The sequence below is a fragment of the Pomacea canaliculata genome, linkage group LG6, assembly GCF_003073045.1.
Source record: "Pomacea canaliculata isolate SZHN2017 linkage group LG6, ASM307304v1, whole genome shotgun sequence".
Classification (NCBI taxonomy): domain Eukaryota; kingdom Metazoa; phylum Mollusca; class Gastropoda; order Architaenioglossa; family Ampullariidae; genus Pomacea; species Pomacea canaliculata.
The window spans coordinates 27,343,908-27,364,036 of record NC_037595.1 but is presented as its reverse complement, the minus strand read 5'-3'; the positions used below and the strand labels follow the sequence as shown (position 1 = coordinate 27,364,036).

At 36.2% G+C, this 20,129-nt stretch overlaps 3 protein-coding genes across 3 annotated transcripts; 2 read left to right on the top strand and 1 right to left on the bottom strand.

Moving 5' to 3' along the window:
- The first annotated feature begins 149 nt into the window (after positions 1-149).
- On the top strand, positions 150-5,649 carry LOC112567151 (peptidase M20 domain-containing protein 2-like). Its single transcript, XM_025243717.1, has 6 exons — positions 150-614; positions 1,509-1,657; positions 2,119-2,261; positions 3,241-3,395; positions 4,702-4,945; positions 5,297-5,649. The coding sequence occupies exons 1-6, from the start codon at positions 219-221 to the stop codon at positions 5,440-5,442; spliced, it is 1,233 nt and encodes a 410-aa protein (XP_025099502.1). The 5' UTR covers positions 150-218; the 3' UTR covers positions 5,443-5,649.
- A 2,286-nt stretch (positions 5,650-7,935) lies between these two features.
- LOC112567159 (charged multivesicular body protein 1b-like) lies at positions 7,936-10,306 on the bottom strand. The gene is made up of 6 exons (XM_025243729.1): positions 10,171-10,306; positions 9,811-9,908; positions 9,376-9,591; positions 8,955-9,106; positions 8,419-8,500; positions 7,936-8,234 (listed from the first exon to the last, which is right to left on the bottom strand). Exons 1-6 carry the CDS (start codon positions 10,181-10,183, stop codon positions 8,193-8,195), a joined length of 603 nt encoding a protein of 200 aa, XP_025099514.1. The 5' UTR covers positions 10,184-10,306; the 3' UTR covers positions 7,936-8,192.
- Positions 10,307-10,476: 170 nt separating this feature from the next.
- LOC112567144 (nucleolar pre-ribosomal-associated protein 1-like) lies at positions 10,477-18,488 on the top strand. The gene is made up of 16 exons (XM_025243706.1): positions 10,477-10,667; positions 11,071-11,234; positions 11,441-11,728; positions 12,041-12,137; positions 12,313-12,395; positions 12,662-12,793; positions 13,366-13,487; positions 13,963-14,158; positions 14,562-14,690; positions 14,823-14,966; positions 15,215-15,324; positions 15,584-15,828; positions 16,235-16,342; positions 16,875-17,094; positions 17,830-17,891; positions 18,411-18,488. Exons 1-11 carry the CDS (start codon positions 10,511-10,513, stop codon positions 15,269-15,271), a joined length of 1,569 nt encoding a protein of 522 aa, XP_025099491.1. The 5' UTR covers positions 10,477-10,510; the 3' UTR covers positions 15,272-15,324; positions 15,584-15,828; positions 16,235-16,342; positions 16,875-17,094; positions 17,830-17,891; positions 18,411-18,488.
- The last annotated feature ends 1,641 nt before the right edge of the window (positions 18,489-20,129 follow it).

The following is a 20,129-nucleotide window of genomic DNA, read 5'->3' as shown; positions in this document are numbered from 1 at the left end:
TAATAGCTTGATCAGCAGGTGAATACTTCAATATCTTCATCAATATCTTACTTAAGTAATGTTACGAATTCTTAATTATGTTAACTCAAATCTATCCAAATATCAGGAAATATAAAATTATGTATCAGAGATCCCGACCCGATCCCTCAGCGACTGGTAGAATCACGACAAGTAGCAGACGATCTTTTTAATTTCATCATCAGGCGGAAGGCGAGAACATGGGCGACGACGCAGAGCTAAAAAGAATTGCTTGTGAAGCGATTGATTCTCAGACATCGTACTTGAGAATTTTAAGTCAAGACATCTGGAATCATCCTGAACTTTGTTTCAACGAGCAGTATGCACATAAGAGACTTACTGATTTTCTAGAAGAACGTGATTTTAACGTGGAAAGATCGTACAAACTGGAGACGGCATTTCGAGCAGTTCCGAAATATTCGCGGTGCAAAGAGGAAGACGGCTACCCCAATATTGCAATACTATGTGAATACGATGCTTTGCCAGGTATAGGCCACGCCTGTGGCCATAATCTGATCGCCATGGTAGGGGTGGCCGCTTCGCTTGGTGTCCAGGCAGCTCTCCAGTCGTCTGCATTTCAAGGCAGAGGTGGTCGAGTATGTATCGGTAGTTCTGTAAGCAGGTACTTTTATGCACGAGTACCTTAAAGGCATGATTGGTTTGTATCAGAAGTAGCAATGTTGGAGGCCTGTGATGTTTTTATTCCTTAGTTTTGCTACAAAAAAAAAAACAAAATGTAGTAATGGACAGCACAATTAATTTACAACGTCAGATATAAAAGATAAGGTACAATACTCAAATGTAGGTAAAAAGATATTGCAGTCAGATTCAGTCATGTATCGAGAGAGTTTAACAAATTTACTGCAGAAACAAATCTCGAGACGATCGCTATCTGTGAGCTTGAACAGTCAGTCAGCAGGAAAGCTTAGAGACAGGCAACCCAAACCAAGATATTTTAGGGAATGTACGTGTTATATATGCTTCCCTTAGTTTTGACCTTTGACAGTATATTACTCCTCCTAAGTAGATTGTTCAGTAGCTTATTGTAAGGATATCCCAATACCCGGACCTCATGGAGACTGTAATAACATTAAAAGCTTCAGTTGAAGCAGTAGATTTTTTTTTTAGTATGGCAGACTAATAATAAACCATTGATCTGCTGTTTTGCAATCTTCATTAGTAGACACATAGCATTTTATTATTATTCAGTTGATGAGAATGAGTTCATTCCCAAAAAATGGGGAGCAGATACTATAGTTGCTAGAGCAACAGCATCTGAACAGCATACTATAGCCGCTTTCAATACCTTTGTGATGCAGTTGACCCTGCTGTAGAATGGGTACCTTACTCTGTAAGAGTTAAAGGAGGTAAGCCACTCAGGAAGAGGAGATAGCATCAAGTTAAGTTGGTACTCTCCATGAAAATAAGAAGCTGTAAGGCCATGTATGGTACTATTGCAAAAACATTAGACTTCCATTTTGTGTGTGAAGCTAATGGTGCTGGGAACACCAGCTGAAGAAGGAGGAGGTGGAAAGATTGAACTGATCCGCGCTGGAGCTTTTGAGGATGTAGATGTTGCAATGATGGCTCACCCTTCTCAGCATAATTTATCAAACCCTGTCTACTTGGCCATGAAGGAGTAAGAAATGTATTGCTTGTGTGCAATTGCAAATTTGCATACAGTATTTGCATTCAAACTCACAGAAAAAAAAGTGGAAGGATATGTTGTCCTCCATTTATCTATCTTTTCAGCCTACTTTCTAAAATAATAGTGTACAATGGGGTTATCATTGTTAATGAAGCTTGTATAAGCTGGTTTTGTGAGATTTTGTGGCACAGGGTGATGTCTGCTGCTGTAAATGCAGTGAACACAGAAAGCATAGAGTGCATATTTCTTGCTATTATAAACACATTGAATTGCTGTTGCAAGAGTAGGTACTCAGCAAATACTTAAATTATTATTACTATTCTGTAAATCAAAGTTTCAAGTTAAAGTATGCAAGGAAACATACTTCATCATCATTCATGTCATTATGGCCATCATCTGCTAAAATATTTTTCATTTGAGTTTTCAAAAAGGTCTTAAATGGTTATTTTCAGGGTTGCGATCATTTATACAGGAAAGGCATCCCATGCATCTGGTGCTCCGTGGGATGGTATCAATGCATTGGATGCAGCTGTACAATGCTACACAAATATTTCTCACCTACGCCAACAGATAAAACCTACCTGGCGTGTTCATGGTAAAGTATTTTTTTAAAAGATTTACAATACCTAAGAGTGATAAAAAAGTTTTTTTTTAAATGCAGTCTTTAACAGTGTCAGCAAAACATATGTCCCAACCCACTCATTTAGAGCCTCAAGGGCACCCTTTCCTTCCAGAAATAGCACCAGGTGAGTTTCAGCACTTTTTGGCCTTCCAATGAGCTTGAAGATTGGCTGGCCAAAGAAGGTGGCCAGGTTCCTTAGCCAGCAAACCTCAAGGGAGATCAAGGCACTCATCCAGAACAGATACAGAGCAAACTGGGTCACTGCATGGTGAAGGTCATGGGAACCCTTCCAGTATCTTGACAGAGACCATCAGATCCCCAAGACTTTCATACTGCACTATGCTCTGAATAATCATCTAATGAAGATATGGATTGCAACCGCATCCCAGTGTTAGTGCAGCCAAGCAGAACAGACTCTCAAAAACATCTTACAAGACTGCCTTGTGTACAAAACAAAGGGGAAAGATCTGTGGCTGAAAGGTGTGGACCTACCTTTGTACCCATTGCAGTTCTGGGAAACAGAAAAAGGAAAAAACACTGCTTTGCCAGCCTTATGACATTCCTCGCAAGGATTTGAGGGCACAGCCATCATAAAAAAAAAAAAAGAAGAGTATTTGACACCTCAGTCTAAATGCCAGTGACTCAGGATGTAAGTTTGGATACATCACATGTTTAGTGACCAGATGTTGCCATTTTTGCAGTTTTATTTGATAGGAAAGTGCTTGCACCATGCAGTTATTTGGCCCTGTTGGGAAAAGGGAAGTGAAGTTAGAAAGGGAACAAAACCAGACAACCCAGAGAAAACCCCTGATAGCCAGCCTTGTGTGCACACAGAGAGAAATGTGTGTTGCCCAGCATCTAAAATCGTGGTCTCGTGGTCCCTTATATAGAGGTAAAAGATCTTGGCCATTCGATTCATCTTTATCTTATAAAAAAAGGTAATGACTTGCAGGTGTCATCATCAATGGTGGACTCAAGCCCAACATTATTCCAGATCAATCTGAGTTGTTGTATTATCTCCGAGCCCCCACTGTTCTTGAACTTGATGTACTTACCAAGAAAGTTACAGATTGCATTCATGGAGCAGCCCAGGCTACAGGATGTCAGGTATAAATGAAAAATCCATTTTTTTCTTAAATTAAGCATCTGCTAATTCCCATTCTTTTTCACCTTCGTCTTCCTCCTCTCTTTCCTTCGTTACCATCATCATCTTGCTTCTGTTGTAAATACATTTCAAGGATGACAGTGTCCATGCTAGTGATTCTTGTATTATCAGTATCATATGTACGTTTACCACAGTTAGTACAGAAATCTCAGTGCATCCATTTACTCCAGACTCTAGTCATTTTTCACTCTATCTAAATATCCCTTTCACATTTCCTGAGACAAAACATTGCGATTTTATTTGCTAAATTCATTTGCTAAATGTTACTGATGTTTCATTCAATTATTTAGCTATTATCATGTTACCTTATCTGATTGTACTCCGATATAGTTTGTACATGATGCTAAATAACCATTTTACACACACCAGTGTTATACTTATTATAATTGCATGTTAAATCACATACCTACTTTCTAGTTATAAGTTTTATATTATTTTCAAATACAGTCATGTACTGTATAAACAATGATTCAATGACACTTCATACATGTGCACTCTATAGTTTTTGCACAGCAGTAAAGTCATCTCATGGGGCTTTCCTCAAAAAGTATATGGACTTTTAAGCATTGATATAAGCTATTGATCTGCTTTATTTTGATGTGGGGAGTTGCTTATATTATGAGGTATGGGTAGTTAGCAGACATTCAGAAATTTCTGGAATTTTGTAGAATCAGTTGTTAATGTCATATCGACACTTTACTATTGGCATGTGTATTAGCATGATTGAAAGTTTGAAATGAGAAAGAAAATTATACATTTATTTCCCTATTGTCTGTTACATAGAAATGCTTACTCGTTATGTTTGAATTTATTATAAATTACAGTGTCAATAAAAACATTTAATTAAAAAAAAGCAAAAAGCTAACCCCGTAAATCAGTGATTTCATTCCCCCCCCCCACCCCCAGTAAAACCCTCTTCTTAAATATTTCAGATAATTTGTTCAGCAGATTTCAAATGGAATTTGACATTTAGACAAATAGGTAACCATTTGGCTGTAGTTATTTTTTGCTTTTCTTTGCGAGTATTCTTTTTTTTTGCTGCCAAGGGGGGGGGAAATCGCCGTGTCAGCAACCCAAGCAGCCAGCCCTGTTAAGAGATCAGAGACGAGAAATAATCTGATAGACCACTTTTTTCTTTGTTTCCTGTTGTTTGTTGCTTGCTTACATATTTATATAAAAATATATAATTATGAAGAAAGCACATTGCTTATAGTTTTTCTGGCAATCGTGTCTTCTTTTTAACTGCAGGTGGAGATCAAGTTAAATAAAAAGCCATATTCAAACCTTCTTTCTAATAACACACTAGCATCATTGTATATAGACAATGGGGAGAAAATGGGAATCCAGTTCGAAAAAGATCCAGAAAAAACACAGAAGGCAGGGGGATCAACAGATATGGGAAATGTGTCACATGTGGTACCCAGCATTCATCCGAAATTCTTTATAGACACCACTGCAAGTCTACATTCTAAGGACTTTGCCACAGTTGCCTGTGAGTTTGCTACCTTTTACAGATTGTGTGCAAATGTGCAGGAGAGAGAAAACATGAGAGAGTAGACATATATCCAAGATAAAGAATTTTTATGCTGTTATGTCTGCATATTGTTTTGTCCGATTTTTTTCAATGGAAAAACTGAAACATAGATTTATGTCTTGTGATTATATATCTCCATGCAACCTGTATGACCATCAATGTTATATACTGAGGTGCCATTTTTCTTTATTTTTTTTAAAATTCTTTTAATTTTTGCATTTGATAAAGGGAATTTTGTTATCATGTATATGGTGTCTTAGACTAAAAAAATGTTTTCAGCTCATCTGCTTTAATGGGGTTTTTTTGCAGACACTGAGAAGGCTGAAACCCTTTCCCTTAAAGTGGCCAAGGCTCTTGCAATGACTGCCATTGATGTTCTTATCACACCTGGCCTTGCTGACAAGATAAAGGATGAATTCAAAGTTGCTACAGAGGCTGAAAAAGCATGTCGTTGACCTAAATAATGAATAAAACTCAGTATTTAATATATATTTATTTATACTTTAATCAGCTGATGTGTTTTAATGAACTATTTTTTTAGTTGGATGTGGTGCTGGTACATACAAAAGAATTATATATAAGGCTATAAAAAGAATTTATTTAATCCAGTACTTAAATAAAAGGAGAAATAAAAAAATGGCAGTTCCACTTAAAACACCAAAGATGTATTTTTTTCAACATGCAAATTGGCTACGAAAAACAACTGAGTTGTGCTTTGTAAAACTGAATCTAAACTTTGAATGTTTATATGCAAAATATGTGTGAAAGTGACTTGGTATGAGTGAGTGTGTGTGTGTGAGGGGGAATTAGTGTCTTACATCAACAACAACTTGCAATGGCACACAGCCAGCAGGAGACGATTATCATCATCCTCATGTCTAATCAGTGATCCTCAATATGCCCAATCTCGGTGTCTGTATCCAGTACTCACCACCCCCCTGCTTTAACCACATACAAGTATTTTACTGAAGGATAGGAACACAGCCTCCTGCTATGTCCCAACAGTGAAAGAGCTTGCTTTTGCAAAATGCATCTATCATTCATTTCAAGATCATTTTCAAAACAAGGTTGTAGTGTCTAGTATTAAAAATGGTTTTTTTCCAACAACAAATTCACAGACAATTGATGTTTACCTATTTTAATAATAAGTATGTAAATAGCTTTTGTACACAACTGTACAGTATGCAGTAAAAGTAAGACTAAAAGCCAAGATACATAATACCTACCTGCCTTAATAATTTAAACAGTACTGTGATCAAAAAGTCAGTCTTTTTTAAATAAAAGCTGGAAGAAGTAATCAGTCTTAACACTTTCATGATACTATCAAATTTTTTTAAAGTAATGAAATAAGGACTTTTGTAGATGAGCAGTTCTACAATTAAATTAGCATTGAATGGGAAAGAATATAATACAGGATTAAATAAACTACTTGAAAAGAGAAAAAACATTTGGTACATCAGGATATTGCAATCTTTGTGAAGATAAGAAACAATACAAATAAAGTCTAATAAATGTTTCAATGAATATACAATATCTATCCTGCTTACATAATCTTTTTCTGTCAAATAAAAATAGTCAACTAAGAAATCTACTAACCTGCAAATTATTTTTAAAACTTAAAAAATTATTTTAAAAAAAAAATTGTGAAGTACAACATAACACCAATGCGTAAACCTGCACAACACTCCTTTACTTTGAATTTATTTTACAACAAAAGGAATTTATGGCTATAATAAAAATGAGCAGGGAAGTACCTGTACCATTGTGAAAAAATCTCTCATGCATCAAGATCAATTAGTTCTTCACATAGCAAACTTTCTGCTGCACACAGTGACACACAGGAAACATGCAATCCCATCACGACCATCCCAGTAAAAATACCAATTTTCATCAACAGTTAACAAGCAAAGGACATAGTGTTCTTGGATAATCCTGGCTGCTGACCCTGAATCAAAGATTTTCCAAATGCATGGTTGAAATTCTGATAATCAACAAGCAGGAACTCCAATCTATCTTCTAGGAGAGAACATCCTGGAAACAAACCGCTTCATGTATCTGGGGAGCATTGTTCAACAAGGACGGTGGAGCAGACAATATCATCAAAAGCCACATCAACAAGGCCAGGCATGCTTTTAACAGCCTATGCCCCATCTAGAACTCCCGAGCATTATCCTTCCACAGAAAGACCTGCATCTTCAACACCAATGTGAAGACAGTCCTACTGTATGGTTCTGAAAGATGGAGAGTGACAAACATCATCAACAAGCTCCAGACCTTTACCAACTGATGCCTATGCCATCAAAGCAGACTTGGAAAAGAACAGTAGAGAGCAAGACAAAGGACGTCGGAACCACATAGGCATAACTGAGGCGGGGGGGCCAAAACCGGGTCCGCTGGCAAGGTGGTGTTGTGGCCCTATGCTCCTCGAGAAGTAACAAAGAATAAAAATGCTTAAAATTCAACTTCTGCATGACCTTTACTTTGTTTAAAAGGACACCACAAAAAACATAGCCATACTAAAGGCGAAAAAAAAAAAAAGTTTGAGTATAGATACAGTCCTCTTGTCCTCTCTCTCGCATACACACCATTCATCATTCACTACCCCTCCACTACTCTTTATCCCTTGCTACCTTGTATATACATAAACATTCTCACATGAAATGAATCTTTAGTTAATAAAATTATCAAGTGATAAAGCAGTTAAGCCAGAATACAGTTAGTACTTAATAATCCTAATTCTTCCAGCATAAGGAAGATTACAGATGGGAAAGTGCTACATTACACAATCTTCATTCCGTGAAGTGTATGAGAACTTCTTATATTTCTATCATGATAGAGAATAATCACTTTGACAAACCTTATGATATTAAAGTTGCTGACAAACTCACAATTTTGGTACAACAGTTTCTTTTTTTAAATCACATACACAAATGACTTGAAGTCAAAAATCTGAAGAAGCATTCTATTTACTTGTTCAGAATGAATGTCAACTTTAGATGAAATTAACAGTTCTGAAATAGCTCCTAGGCCACTTTCCTCATGCAAACACCTGCAACAGAAAGGTGACCACTGCTGGCATAACAAAGCAGCTAGGTGCTGTTCTGATTTCTTCATCTTTTCTTTCTTCTCAAAATTTAAGGATGAGCAAGCTGTTGCCTTCACCCAAAGTTTCAATCTATGTTACAAGTAGCCTTGAAAATTCTGATCACATCTGCCGCAACTTGGCAAGCCTTGAAGTGAGTTCATCCTGAAAAAAATGAAAGTCAGTAATGTGAAGAAGGTAAGGATACTACTATTTAGACAGATGAAGTGAAGGCAGATTCATCCTTGCTTTTAGACAATAAATCTACATAGAAATAGAAAAGAACAAAGTTGGATTTTTTAAAACTTCACAAAACGTGCTGGGAAATTCACTAGTATGCTGTGCCTACCTGCTCTTGAGATGCCTGGGTAGTAGCTAGAGAACCAACTGCTGAGCCCTGAGCTGAAGGCAAGTCCATGTTCAGTTCCAGCCTGTAGTCACAAAAAATAATAAATTATAAAGGGGAAAAAATACAAATGTGCACAGTAATACAACACTCTTGTAAATGTGCACTCACCATTAATGTTACAGTAAAACTAATCCATATAAACAGAATGACAATTAAAAACTATGATAATAAAGCATCAAGAACTTTGCAAATCAATGTACTACAAAAAATGAAAGTGAAATAAATCACACACAGCTAGGACTAATGATAAGCAAATAACAGTACTTTAAAAAGCTAATAGTTATAAACCTTTTATAAAAAGTGATACATTTCAAATTCAAGCTTACATTGAAAAGAAAATGTCTTACTAGGTCTCTAGTGGTAGACTTTGTGTATAAAATCAAATTTGAACAATATAACTACTTTTGTGTAACTGGAATATATGTGCAAAAAGTGTAGGCAATGATTTAAAGTTCAGCATGAAGATGCAGACATACCCTGCTTCATCTGCAACTTGTTGCATAAGACTGTCAACCTCATTCTGTGGCGTTGTAAGTGTGGAGGTGTTGCACATAGTACCTTCCATTACTTGAGATTGCACATCAAGGTTTTCAAAAGATTGTTCAAACCTATCCATCAATTGCGATACCTAAAATACGAGAAAGACACATAAAAATATGAGCATGTAACATGTAAATGAAAGTCTTTAGTTGGCAAACTTGTAACAATGTTCCTAAAAATGTACAGCTGGAAAAATGTATTACATGTAAGTTGAATTCCTGTCTGGGAAAGCTCTATGGATGTTCCCATAAGGCTTATGGATCTCTGTCATGACTGATTTGATCAGAAAGGATTGATCTGTACATCTGTGGGTTGGATGTAATTATTAGATTTTAAGTTTAAATAATTAAAACCTACCTTTTCAAGGTTCATTGATTTCATGGCGCTCTCCATGGACTTCACTACACCTGCCATGGAATTTGTCACTTGTCGTGTTGTGACTGCTGTTTGAACACGAGCTGCTACTGCATCAATCCGTGCTGACATTCGTCGATAATTAAGTGCTTGATTTTTTTGCCTAATTGAATTTTCAGCATGTATCTTTGCACCCTCCAAGTTTCCTTTTTGTATAGCCTATAACACATTTTAAACCATACATTAACCAGTCAAATGCAGAAATTCTCAAATATATCTAACAGACTAAATCTGTCACAAAGCTAATAATTCCTTCAAATAAAAGTGCTTCCTTGACACAACACTCTTCTGATCAATTAAAACTTGTCTATTTAAAAGTCTGTAACTAAAACCTAGCATTGAACCTAATTTCTCTTTAAGCACAAAATTTATTCTTACCTTCTTCAATTTCACCTTTTCTTCCTTCTCTGATTTCTCGCATCTTTTTGCCTGTCTTTCAAGATCTTTAGCTGCGAACTTCAGATTGAATAGATGTTCTATCAAATGTTAAAGAAATGGATGCTAAGTCCAAAACATATGCAGTTACTGGCATGTACATCTCAATATAGTTAAACTCTTTATTCATACTCACCAGACAACAATATACTTTTTGAAACAACTTGTATTAGGATGAGATATTCTAAGATAAACATCAATAGCTTACTTCTTCTGGTTATCCACTTTTCCATGAATACTAATGTAAACAACGTATTTTATTTTAAAAATGAGCTTGGCACCAGAACTTAAGACAAAGGATACTGTCAAGCGACATTTTTGTAACACAAAGTTGTTGTGCGACTTGTGTGAAGGAAGAAAATCGTTGGTTTTGTCTACATACGATGACTCCTTGCCGTATGACTGTGATGTTTCGTCACGATCAATGGACTTCCGTTTTTCTCTGACGTCACCATAATATGTGTCTTGCTCAATATCAAATAATTATCATACATCTATTTTAAAAGTTTTTAGATTTTGTCACACATATGTTAGTTTTAATGCTCTGGGCTTTTTTGCTTCCTAAAACCTGGCTAATTTCTAAATGAAATCGTCTTTCCGTCAGGAGGTTAGAGATTAGACAACATCGGCAGCACGTGTGAAGATGACTGACGAGAAAAGTGTGAAAAGGAGAAAACGTCCGTTACACAATAAAGATAAAAGGGCGAAGTCTAAAAAAAGGAAAACAGAAAGAGCACAGGATGACTTCACTGAAGCGAAGTTTAAGTCCCTCCTACACGATCCAGAGACTACCTTGTCAGGTAGATTGCAGAACAATGTCCCAGCTGACATAACTATTTATCCCTTGCAAACATGATGATCATTAGCATCTACGTTGCATTTGTAACAATAAGCAGCAGAGTATCATAACTGGAAAGTGATGTTCAACAATAAGCATCTTTTATGACTCATAAAAATATTGTGCAGACATTCAATGTAGAAAAGGACATGCTTTCATTCCTTGATCATATCTGGTATTTTGATATCAGCAGTCTGTTTCTACTTTTAATCTAAATTATTTAGTAATGTTTTACTTACAATAAGATGTCCAAAACGAGTTTTAAAAAATGATACAAAGGGGAACATGACATGCAGGCATTCCCTAGGTGAGGACCTGAAGTGTTATTATAGTCACGCCTGTTTAAAAGGGTGATTTATCTGCAGGTCTCCAGAAGTTTTTGGAGCACTTTACAACAGACCACGAAGATAAAGTCATAGAGATATCAAATTCTAAAGGACTTGCGCTGCTGAAATCATACCTTCTTAGTTCTTCCCAGTGCACAGAAGTATTGAATGTTCTTAGCAGACCCCAAAAATCTTCTCAAGAGGTTTGTTACTTGTTAATAGATTATTTATTTCATTTTCGTGCATGTTAAAAATTTCTTTTTTTTTAATCAGAAAAGTAAAGCCATAATGTGGATTTATTCAATTCTGACAGTGACTGATGTAGATGTGTTTTTGGTAATCTTTCTCCATATGACATCATATTTCAACATGTTAAGACTAAACTAACATTTTTTGTTTTACTGTTTAGGTTCATGCAGTTTTTCAATGGCTAAGAATTACTTTAAAGGAGTGCAAAAGGGTCGTGGCTTCATTTTCAGAAGTGAGACAACACATAGTGAATACACTTTTTACAAAGCACACACCTATGATCCTCAACAGTCTGCGTCAGGGCAACAAACCTGCCCATCTAAAGACAACTCTTCTTTTACTAGCTGACATTGTTGAGTTGGGATACAAGTATGCCAGACTTATTCTCATCCAGTTTGATTTCAATCACCGCAATCTTCCTTATCTATTGTTGCAAAAGGATAGAAAGGTGAGAAGTATTATATATCTCATAATGTTTTAGACTGGAAATCAGTGAATTTGTGCATTTGGAAAGGTGTTTGAAAAGATGAAGCAAGTGAGCTTTCTTAAATTTACGGATAAATAACAAATAATTACAAATAATAATTTTGAAAAAAAAAGATCATTCAAAATGTATGGACTACTTGATATGGTGAAAATATTTATGCTGTCATATGTATGGTTCGTAATGCTGATAGATCCATTTCTGTATGTTTCATATATATAGTTTATATAACTCAGTAATTGCAACTTGTTTATTTTTGATATTTTTATGTTTTAGGATCCTTGTGATGTAAGATCATCAATGATAATATTCCTGATGAGGCTGCTTTTGATTGAAGATCTGGAAATTACTAAGACTTTGGTGGATCAAAAAGGTGATCTCATTCTTTTGTTTACAAACTTAGGTTAAGCAGTCATGCAAAAGTAATGTGGTAGGCAATAAACCAAACTGGCTGTGAGGTTAACTGTATTATCTATAATAAAAATAATGGTTGCTCATTTTCAAAATTTAAAACTGTTTTATTCATGGCTTTTTTTGCTTCTCCTCAGTCTTGCTGCAAGAAACTCTCAAGGGCCTTGCTTATGACAGATCAGAATATGTGAGATTTGTCTTAACTACCATTCATGACACCGTAAGCAGTTTGGTCCTTTTAACTTTCTTCTTTTAAACTTAAGATTTCTACAAACATTTCAAAGTGATGATGTGAATTTATAATGTTTCTTTTCATGATTCCAACATATAGATGACAGAAGTTTTTAGAAATTTAGATTTAGTGTACATGTGTTTGCAAATGCTTTCTGCTGCATGCTATTAATCACCTGCATTGTTCAGAGTTTTCCAAAATACCTACCTTCTACTTTTATTAAGAAGTAACAGTGTTTAATATGCTTTTCACAGATTGTGATAAATGAAGCCATTGGCAAGACAGCCAAGGTTCACTTATTCAGCACTCCTGTGTTGAGAGAGGTTTTGGCTTTATACCAGTGGCCAGGGCCTACGCATTGGAAGAGTCATCCCTCAGAACTTGAGGTTCAGACTGTTTTCTATTTTATTTAACAACTGTTTGCACTTTTCTTCTTGCAAATAATTTTCTATACAAAAGTTAATGGTGTAATATTTAGAGAACATTTCTGAGATCTTAATTGCTCCATTATATTTATAACATCTAGCCTTCAGTATATAGCATATTATTCCAACAAGTTTTTGTGCTTTTTACATTACAATCTTTGTAGCACTTTTCACTTCTACATATGGTTTACCAACTGGTTTTTACTAAATTTAGTGACAATATTCACAACTGAATATGAAGATTAATTTTTTTACATTTTATTTTCATTGATTTTTTTAAGTTAATTATTTTATGTATATGTATATAGCATTTTAAATATTTTGTAAGCTAAAAAAAGAATCTCAGAGGACTATTAGATTATGATAGCCTACATTTACTGACTTTGGCTTACCACTGTGAAAACATTTTATGAGTTGTCAGTAGCATCAGTCTTTAGCTTTTAGCTAATTTCTTAAAAACTATGACTAGAAGAACATAGTAGTTTTTATTATGTACTGTATTTCATGCTTTTTTGTTTTGGCTCTGTCGACAGAAGCGAAAATACACATCAGAACAGATGGAAGTGGCAGACATTCTTCATGCAATGTTGATTGATTTGTGTGCCACACACAAGCCTGGCATATGTTTCAACGATAAAACATTGGGGTCCACTGAGTAAGCTGCCATTGAGAATGTAGTTTCTGTTAAGTATTTTTATTTTGCTACTCAGCTGTGCAGAAAACCTTTTTTTGCCAAGAACCAAGAGAGGAAAAAAATGGAAGTTATTTCTCAGATAAATTTTGTTCAGTTCACTGTGATGGTTAATAGATGAAAGGAACTTACAAAACAGAGTAGTCACAGCTCGTGAAGTCAAGAGAATCAGTGGCACACCTTGATGTTTAGGAAACTTAGTTTGAATAGGCTTTTTTTGTTAGTTACCAGGATGCATTTCATGTTAAGCTGTACAGTTTTTTTGTACAGTTTTCTTTGCTTCAGAATTGGTTTTCAACCTGTCATTGCTTTGGACTTTATTCATATTCCATTTATATTAACAAAAAGTGGTTTATCATGTTAATCTTGTTACCTTTCAATGTTTCCATTTATTGGTGTATGTGTATATTGGTGTGCATATGCATATGATGATCACCAGGAACAAAAATCCTGCAATGACCAAGCTTTTGGAGACACTCTTAACATCATACACTGCTCCAAAGTCTCACAAGCTAGCTCTGGCAATCTTAAAGGCATGTCCTGACCAGGTCAACACATTTCTGAAACACTTGTATCCACATCTTGTGCCACGTTCAGTTGACACCTGGATAGCATGTGTCCAATTTTTTAAACAGGTACAGCTGGCAAATGATATTGTTAAGTGTGTTAGTGGCATGTTGGTTGAATTAAGCTTATTTATTATTAATTAAGCTTAAGTAATGGAAAGCTGATGATGGAAATGTGCCAGATGATATGTAACTTAGTTGAATAATAATACTGTGTCTGTGTGTTGAGAGATGCCTATTTTCTGCATTACATGCATAAAGCCAATTCAGATATAGTTGAAGAAGTTTGCTTTTGTCTAAAATGAGATTTAAGTAAATATATTTATATATGCATTGCTTGAAACAGTAACCAGTTTAAATGTAGAAAGGAAGGAAAATATAGATGGCTGGTTGTATATTTGGAAATTTTCATATTAAGAACATTTAGCTGTGGAAGAATAGATGTGCATTTTAAAAATTTTTTGCCTTCTAGATTGTCCAAAACTATGACTGGCCATCCACCCTAACAGATCCTGGTGAAGGGAGTGATAGGATATCGCAGTTGGTTCATTTTCTGTTTCCTCCAGAGAACATTATTAACACCCTGAAAGATGGATTGCATGTGAGTAATTTCTTTGTGCCTTTTTTCATGCCTTTTATACCAGCATGACCACCATTAGCTTTTGATCTTTGTTTTTGGTTTTGTCATAAGACTTGCAAACATTTCTACATGTATACCTCACCCACTTCCCAGCACTCCTGCCCCACTGTACAACACCAGTCTCTGCAAGCACTCCTGGTGATCATGAGAAAGGGACAGCACTTTCATGACATCTCCAGCCAGAAGTTTGGAGACAACGCACCTCTGACTCAAGCTGTTCATGGATTCATCTTAAAGGTCATTTGATTTTTTTTAGTTTTCATTTCTTGATCTATTTTCTTCTGTTTTTATTTCATGCATCATAGCTGTCAGTAATTATCATACTATTCAGATGACATTGAAATGGGAGTATTTAAAAAAAAACAAGTTGCCTTATAAATGAGAAGCAGATCTGCAAGTTACAAATTTGCATCACTCTGTTTGCTAACTGGATGTTAAGTGGAAAAACCTACTTTAATGAGTTGTATAATGTGCATCTATGGCAGGTTATCCCAAGCCCCCAACTGCTTCTACATTGTCTTGCATCAAATGGCATTTACTGAAAAATTCAGCACTCCCATTACCCGGGACTTGTACAAAGATACAGAAATGCCATGTATGTAACTTTCTTTATCTTTGTGCTTCTATTTTGGTTGTATTAGGGCGGGTATAAATATTGTACGTGTGTGTTTGTGTGTTCATTTGCTTGTGTATCAATGAAGTTTACCTTATTTGTTCACATAGAAGATGGTGTATTCATTGTGGTCATGTTTTAAAAAAGTCAACATCCAAGCTCATATACTTTACGGATATATGCTACTTGATGCTGCCTGTTCAGGTGTGATCACCGATCAATGTTGTCCATTCTTTTTCAGTGCCACATGTGACTCGCTTTGAACATTTAGTGACCATTCTAAAGACATTTTGCGCAGCACCTCATCTTCTGAACAGTGGTCCAAGTGAGATGGTTCCACTGGTCTTGTCCCTCTTGGCAGAGGTGACATCTTCTAGTTTGGAAATTGACAGGCCTCCCACTGGAATGTCTTCCACGTTACCAGCTTTGTGTTTACTGCAGGCATTCTCAGCCTGTGATATCCGTAAACTTTCTTTATTTGGAGAAGTGAGTATATTTCGCTTAATTCTTAAAGCAATTTTTTTTTCGTATTGTTTTTAAATATTGCAAAAGGACGTTTGTTATATTCAGATGGTTCATAATCTGCTTGCATTAAGTGTTTGTTTAAAGAGATTTATACAACATGTGTCTGCTTAAGTAGCTTGTCTTATAAAATAATAAAAACCAAAGTTGCTTTCATGATTCTGACAAAACCATTAAATCATTGGACTCAAAAGGAGCAGTCTTGCTATTTTCATCCATTTTTTAATTTCAGTCCTTTACGTTTTGCTTCACTTGAATGTGCCACAGGCCTGCTGCAAGTGTGGAAAATCATTATAGTGTTATATACTTTCCGTTGTTATTCCTCTGTTTTCAAAAGCAAGTTATTGTCATAATATCAATTCTGTTTTAGCCAGGTAACAAGGGAGAGAAGAAGATTGGTTTGCTCCAGCAGCTGATTTCTTTTACTCAGAGTGAGGATGCTGTGTATAGTGATGCAGCACAAAGGATGGTAGTAAAGGTACAGATTCTGCCACCTTCTTTTACTCTTTTTTTTTTTCATCTTCATATCTCCACACCTTTACATCTGGAATCATTAGTTTGAAACCTGTGTTCTGTAAAGGTAATCTGGTGGCACAGCAATATAACATCACCAGCAAAGGGAGGATAATGTGTTGCATCTTACCAAAACTGGAGCAGCTTGCCACAATGTAGTCTTAGTTACTGACTCAACAATTCAGAGTTTGTTCCTCATACTCAGAGTACATGTGGTTTTTCAACAATCTTCAGGAAAACTGTATAGAGTTTATCCACCAATTTTCTCCATATGTATAAAGGTCCTTTTTAACCAGACAAATATAGACAAATGTTTGACCAACTTTAGCAAAGTTTTGATAAACATGTGAAAGCTTTTGTCAAAGTTGGTCAGATGTTCATCAATATTTGTCCAGTTAGAGAAAGTCCTAGGGGAGTGCATGTCTATGGAGTATAATATGCAACCTTAGTGATGTTTTTCAATCATCCAAAGCTCCCTTTTAACTGTTTTCTTCCAGATTCTTCTGAGCACTGGTCTCTTTGAGGGACACGAGGGAGAGCTGCACATCTGGCTCCGCCACCTTGAATGTTCAGATGATGTTTCATCTTCGTCAGGGTAGTGACATTTCTCGTCGACATTTTACGTCAGTATATTGTCAATCCTTACCCTGCCAATGATCAGCTGATGGAGATGATGGATGAAGAGGACAATCTGTGTATGGATAAGACTGGTTTGAGGTTTGTAGGCACAGTCTTATCAATCATGACAGTATCATACCATGCTTACTATAGTATTGTAACCCTGAAACAATGTCCTAATTGCGTGATAGAGGTTCAGCAATGAACTAGTTTTTGTTGACTGGGATGTAGGCGCTATATCTTACTTTGCCCAAACTATAGCTGATGCTTGGCAGATGGCTGCTCCCACAAATTTGAATGTTCTTACAGATGACTTTTTACTCATACTCAAGTGGCAAAAGAAAAAGCAACAGTAACGAAAAGGATTATTGCCATGTGACCGCTGTAGACCCAAGCATGGAGCTTTTCACTTGCTCTTTCAGGCCTTGCACTGTAATTTATGTACTATTGATTTGTTTATTTTCAGTTAGTATCTGTAAATCAGTATACATATGTGTAATACTTATTGACATAATTGTAACGTTTATTTTGTTACATACTAAGCAAATATGTTTTTACTTTTTTTTTTTCACTCTCACAAAGTATGTTTTCTCTGGTACTGCTGCTGCCATAACATATATATTCCTTATCACTTTCAACAAGAATTTTTAACCAGTTTTGATGTGAGAGCTTGGCCAGGTATTGACTAGCAAGATTGTGAAGGATTGCTGATGTAAGACAGCTTATAAATAATGATGATGATATAGTGGTTGTCATGGTGTTTAAGTTGAGGGTTTTTGAAAGAAGTTGAGGTAATATGCAGCATTCATACAAATTTGCTAATATCTTTTTCAGTCATTCCTTTTCACCCCTGAGTATGCTGGCCTTGAAGAGCAGCGTTCATTCCTCTGAAAATGGTGAGAATTCCTAACAACTCCTTGTAGGCATATGTTGAAGCTATACTCTTTTGAGTAATCAGTCATTCACATTTTCTCTTTCATGGTGAAAGCTAATTTTCTTGCATTTGTTATGTTTTTTGTCAGTCATGCAAATCATGTAATGTATGGTGCTTTTCTCCCCTGCCACACCCCTCTGATGATATTTGGTGGAATGATCTTACTGCAGAAACTGGCTTGTCAGCTTTCTGGTCACAGTCATTGTATTTTGTACTATGGATTAAATTACATCAGTTTATAAACATATAATATAGTCTTCAATTTAATTTCTGTTCTCTGCTAAGAGCTCAGATTATCATCAGTGGTACATGGATGCAAAAGTGACTTTGTCTGGCAGTATTTCTGACTGCCATGAAGCAAGCATGTAAATATTATAAGCCAGTCATGAAGCAAGTTTACTTTTAAGTTTCACTGCCCACATCTAATAAATGCCAGCATTAAAATGTGTAAAGTGTTGTATTCTTATGTTCTCATTTTCAGTGCAGGGGTACATTTGTCGTGTGCTAGTAGATATCCTTCACTCTTTGCATGACAGCAGAGCTTTCATCAGAGTGGTACATGCATTGTCACAACAGCTTGATCTGCATGTCATTGGCTATGTTGAGCTTCATGCATCTGAGGAATCTTTCAGCTGGAACAGTGTTGAGCAAAGCTTGAACAATGAGTCATATTTTAGCCACTTGAAGGGATCCAATACCGTTCACCCTGGACTTCTGATTATGAGAAGAGTAATGAAGGAAAATGAGGAGGAGATACCAGAAAGAGCAGCAGAAGTAGTGGCGGAGGTTTCTACCCACCACCTCTTGCCTCTGCTTCAGCAGAGCCTTTGTTACATTCACAAAATTGTTTGTCTTAGCAGCAAAAGTGTGGTGGGTATTACCTTTACTCTATATTTCTTCATAGTTTTAGATTTCTATTCACCTGATCTGATGTTGCATAACTGTATGTGTATATAAGGAAATTTATTTATATTAACTAATTAAAATAAAATACATCTTTTATTTTTACAATTTCATTGACCTTGAAATAACACAAGGGTTCATGAACTTCAAGATATTCATCGACATAAAATGTGAAATTTTAGTCATAGTACTGGTGCTTACAGTAGATTTTATTGGAAGTTTGCAATTCATACAATAACATAGTTAATATTTTCTGACCTCTGAAACTGTTTTTGCTGTGACCAGGATGTGTCCAACAACAGAAAGCTTACTCAAGTATGCATAGAGATCACAAAGGCTGTTCTTCACCGTATGAGTGCAAGTAGCAAAGCAACAAAAAGTTCAGAAGCCACCAAAGGCAGCTGCGATATCCACAAGGAGAAAAAGTATTTGGATAATGATGAGGTTGAAGATGGAAAAGATGGTGGTGACAGTGAGGGTGAAAATTCAAAACCTGATGCTGAAAACAAAGCAGGAAACAGTGTTTGTGAAAGAGAGATGTTGTCACTGATGAATAACAAGTACTGTGTTAGTTTGCAAAAGGACGCCAATGCATGCAGTGACTTAATAGGTTCCCAGCTTGGTCAGGTGTCTGACATTTTTACAGAAAGTCTCTGCTGTTTGCTTCAACATCCGCTGAGTCGCTGGGTGTTCAGTCAGGGATTTAGGCAGTATGACACTGACTTTGAATGGTTGGTCAACCATTACTGCAGCATCTTACTGGAGGTTCTTGATCAAAGAAATGTTGGCCAGAAGGATGAATTTGGCAGCTGTTGCGGAAGGGTGTCGCCAACAGATGTGGTTAGCATTAAAAGATTACGATGAAGTTCCAGACGGTCTCCTTCCACTACTGGGAAAATGCGTGGAGATTTTGTTCTCTGCATCTGGGCATGCACAGTCTGTGTCTGCCCTGTTTAGGCTGTTGAGACTTCCACAAAAGTGTTTTGTAGTACAGGCAGCTATGAAGTTGAAAGTGACTGACCTCTGCAGGACACTTGTTCGACTAGCTGAGAATGCAAACACACAACCTGAGTTGATGTCAAATGTTTTGGAAGCAGAAGAGTTCTCTCTCGAAGCTTTAGAACAGCTTTTTGATTTAGTTTCCATCCTGAAGGATGCACAGCTGGAGCTGCTTGCCTTGAACTGCCTTAAAATGTCACCAGCCTTAGCAGTAGCATGTACAGATCAGACATGGCAAAGAATGCTGAATGATTTTGTTGAGATGAATGCCATTCAGAGAGAATTGTTTGAAAAATTC

Coding starts and splice junctions, on each gene's coding strand:
- LOC112567151 (XM_025243717.1), top strand. CDS start 219: ATGGGCGACGACGCAGAGCTAAAAAGAATTGCTTGTGAAGCGATTGAT. Junction 3,396..4,701: donor CCCAGGCTACAGGATGTCAG/GTATAAATGAAA, acceptor TTTTAACTGCAG/GTGGAGATCAAGTTAAATAA. Junction 4,946..5,296: donor GGACTTTGCCACAGTTGCCT/GTGAGTTTGCTA, acceptor GTTTTTTTGCAG/ACACTGAGAAGGCTGAAACC.
- LOC112567159 (XM_025243729.1), bottom strand. Junction 9,592..9,810: donor AAAAGGTGAAATTGAAGAAG/GTAAGAATAAAT, acceptor AATGTGTTATAG/GCTATACAAAAAGGAAACTT. Junction 8,501..8,954: donor CAAGTTGCAGATGAAGCAGG/GTATGTCTGCAT, acceptor TTGTGACTACAG/GCTGGAACTGAACATGGACT.
- LOC112567144 (XM_025243706.1), top strand. CDS start 10,511: ATGACTGACGAGAAAAGTGTGAAAAGGAGAAAACGTCCGTTACACAAT. Junction 11,729..12,040: donor TGTTGCAAAAGGATAGAAAG/GTGAGAAGTATT, acceptor TTTATGTTTTAG/GATCCTTGTGATGTAAGATC. Junction 12,396..12,661: donor TAACTACCATTCATGACACC/GTAAGCAGTTTG, acceptor TGCTTTTCACAG/ATTGTGATAAATGAAGCCAT.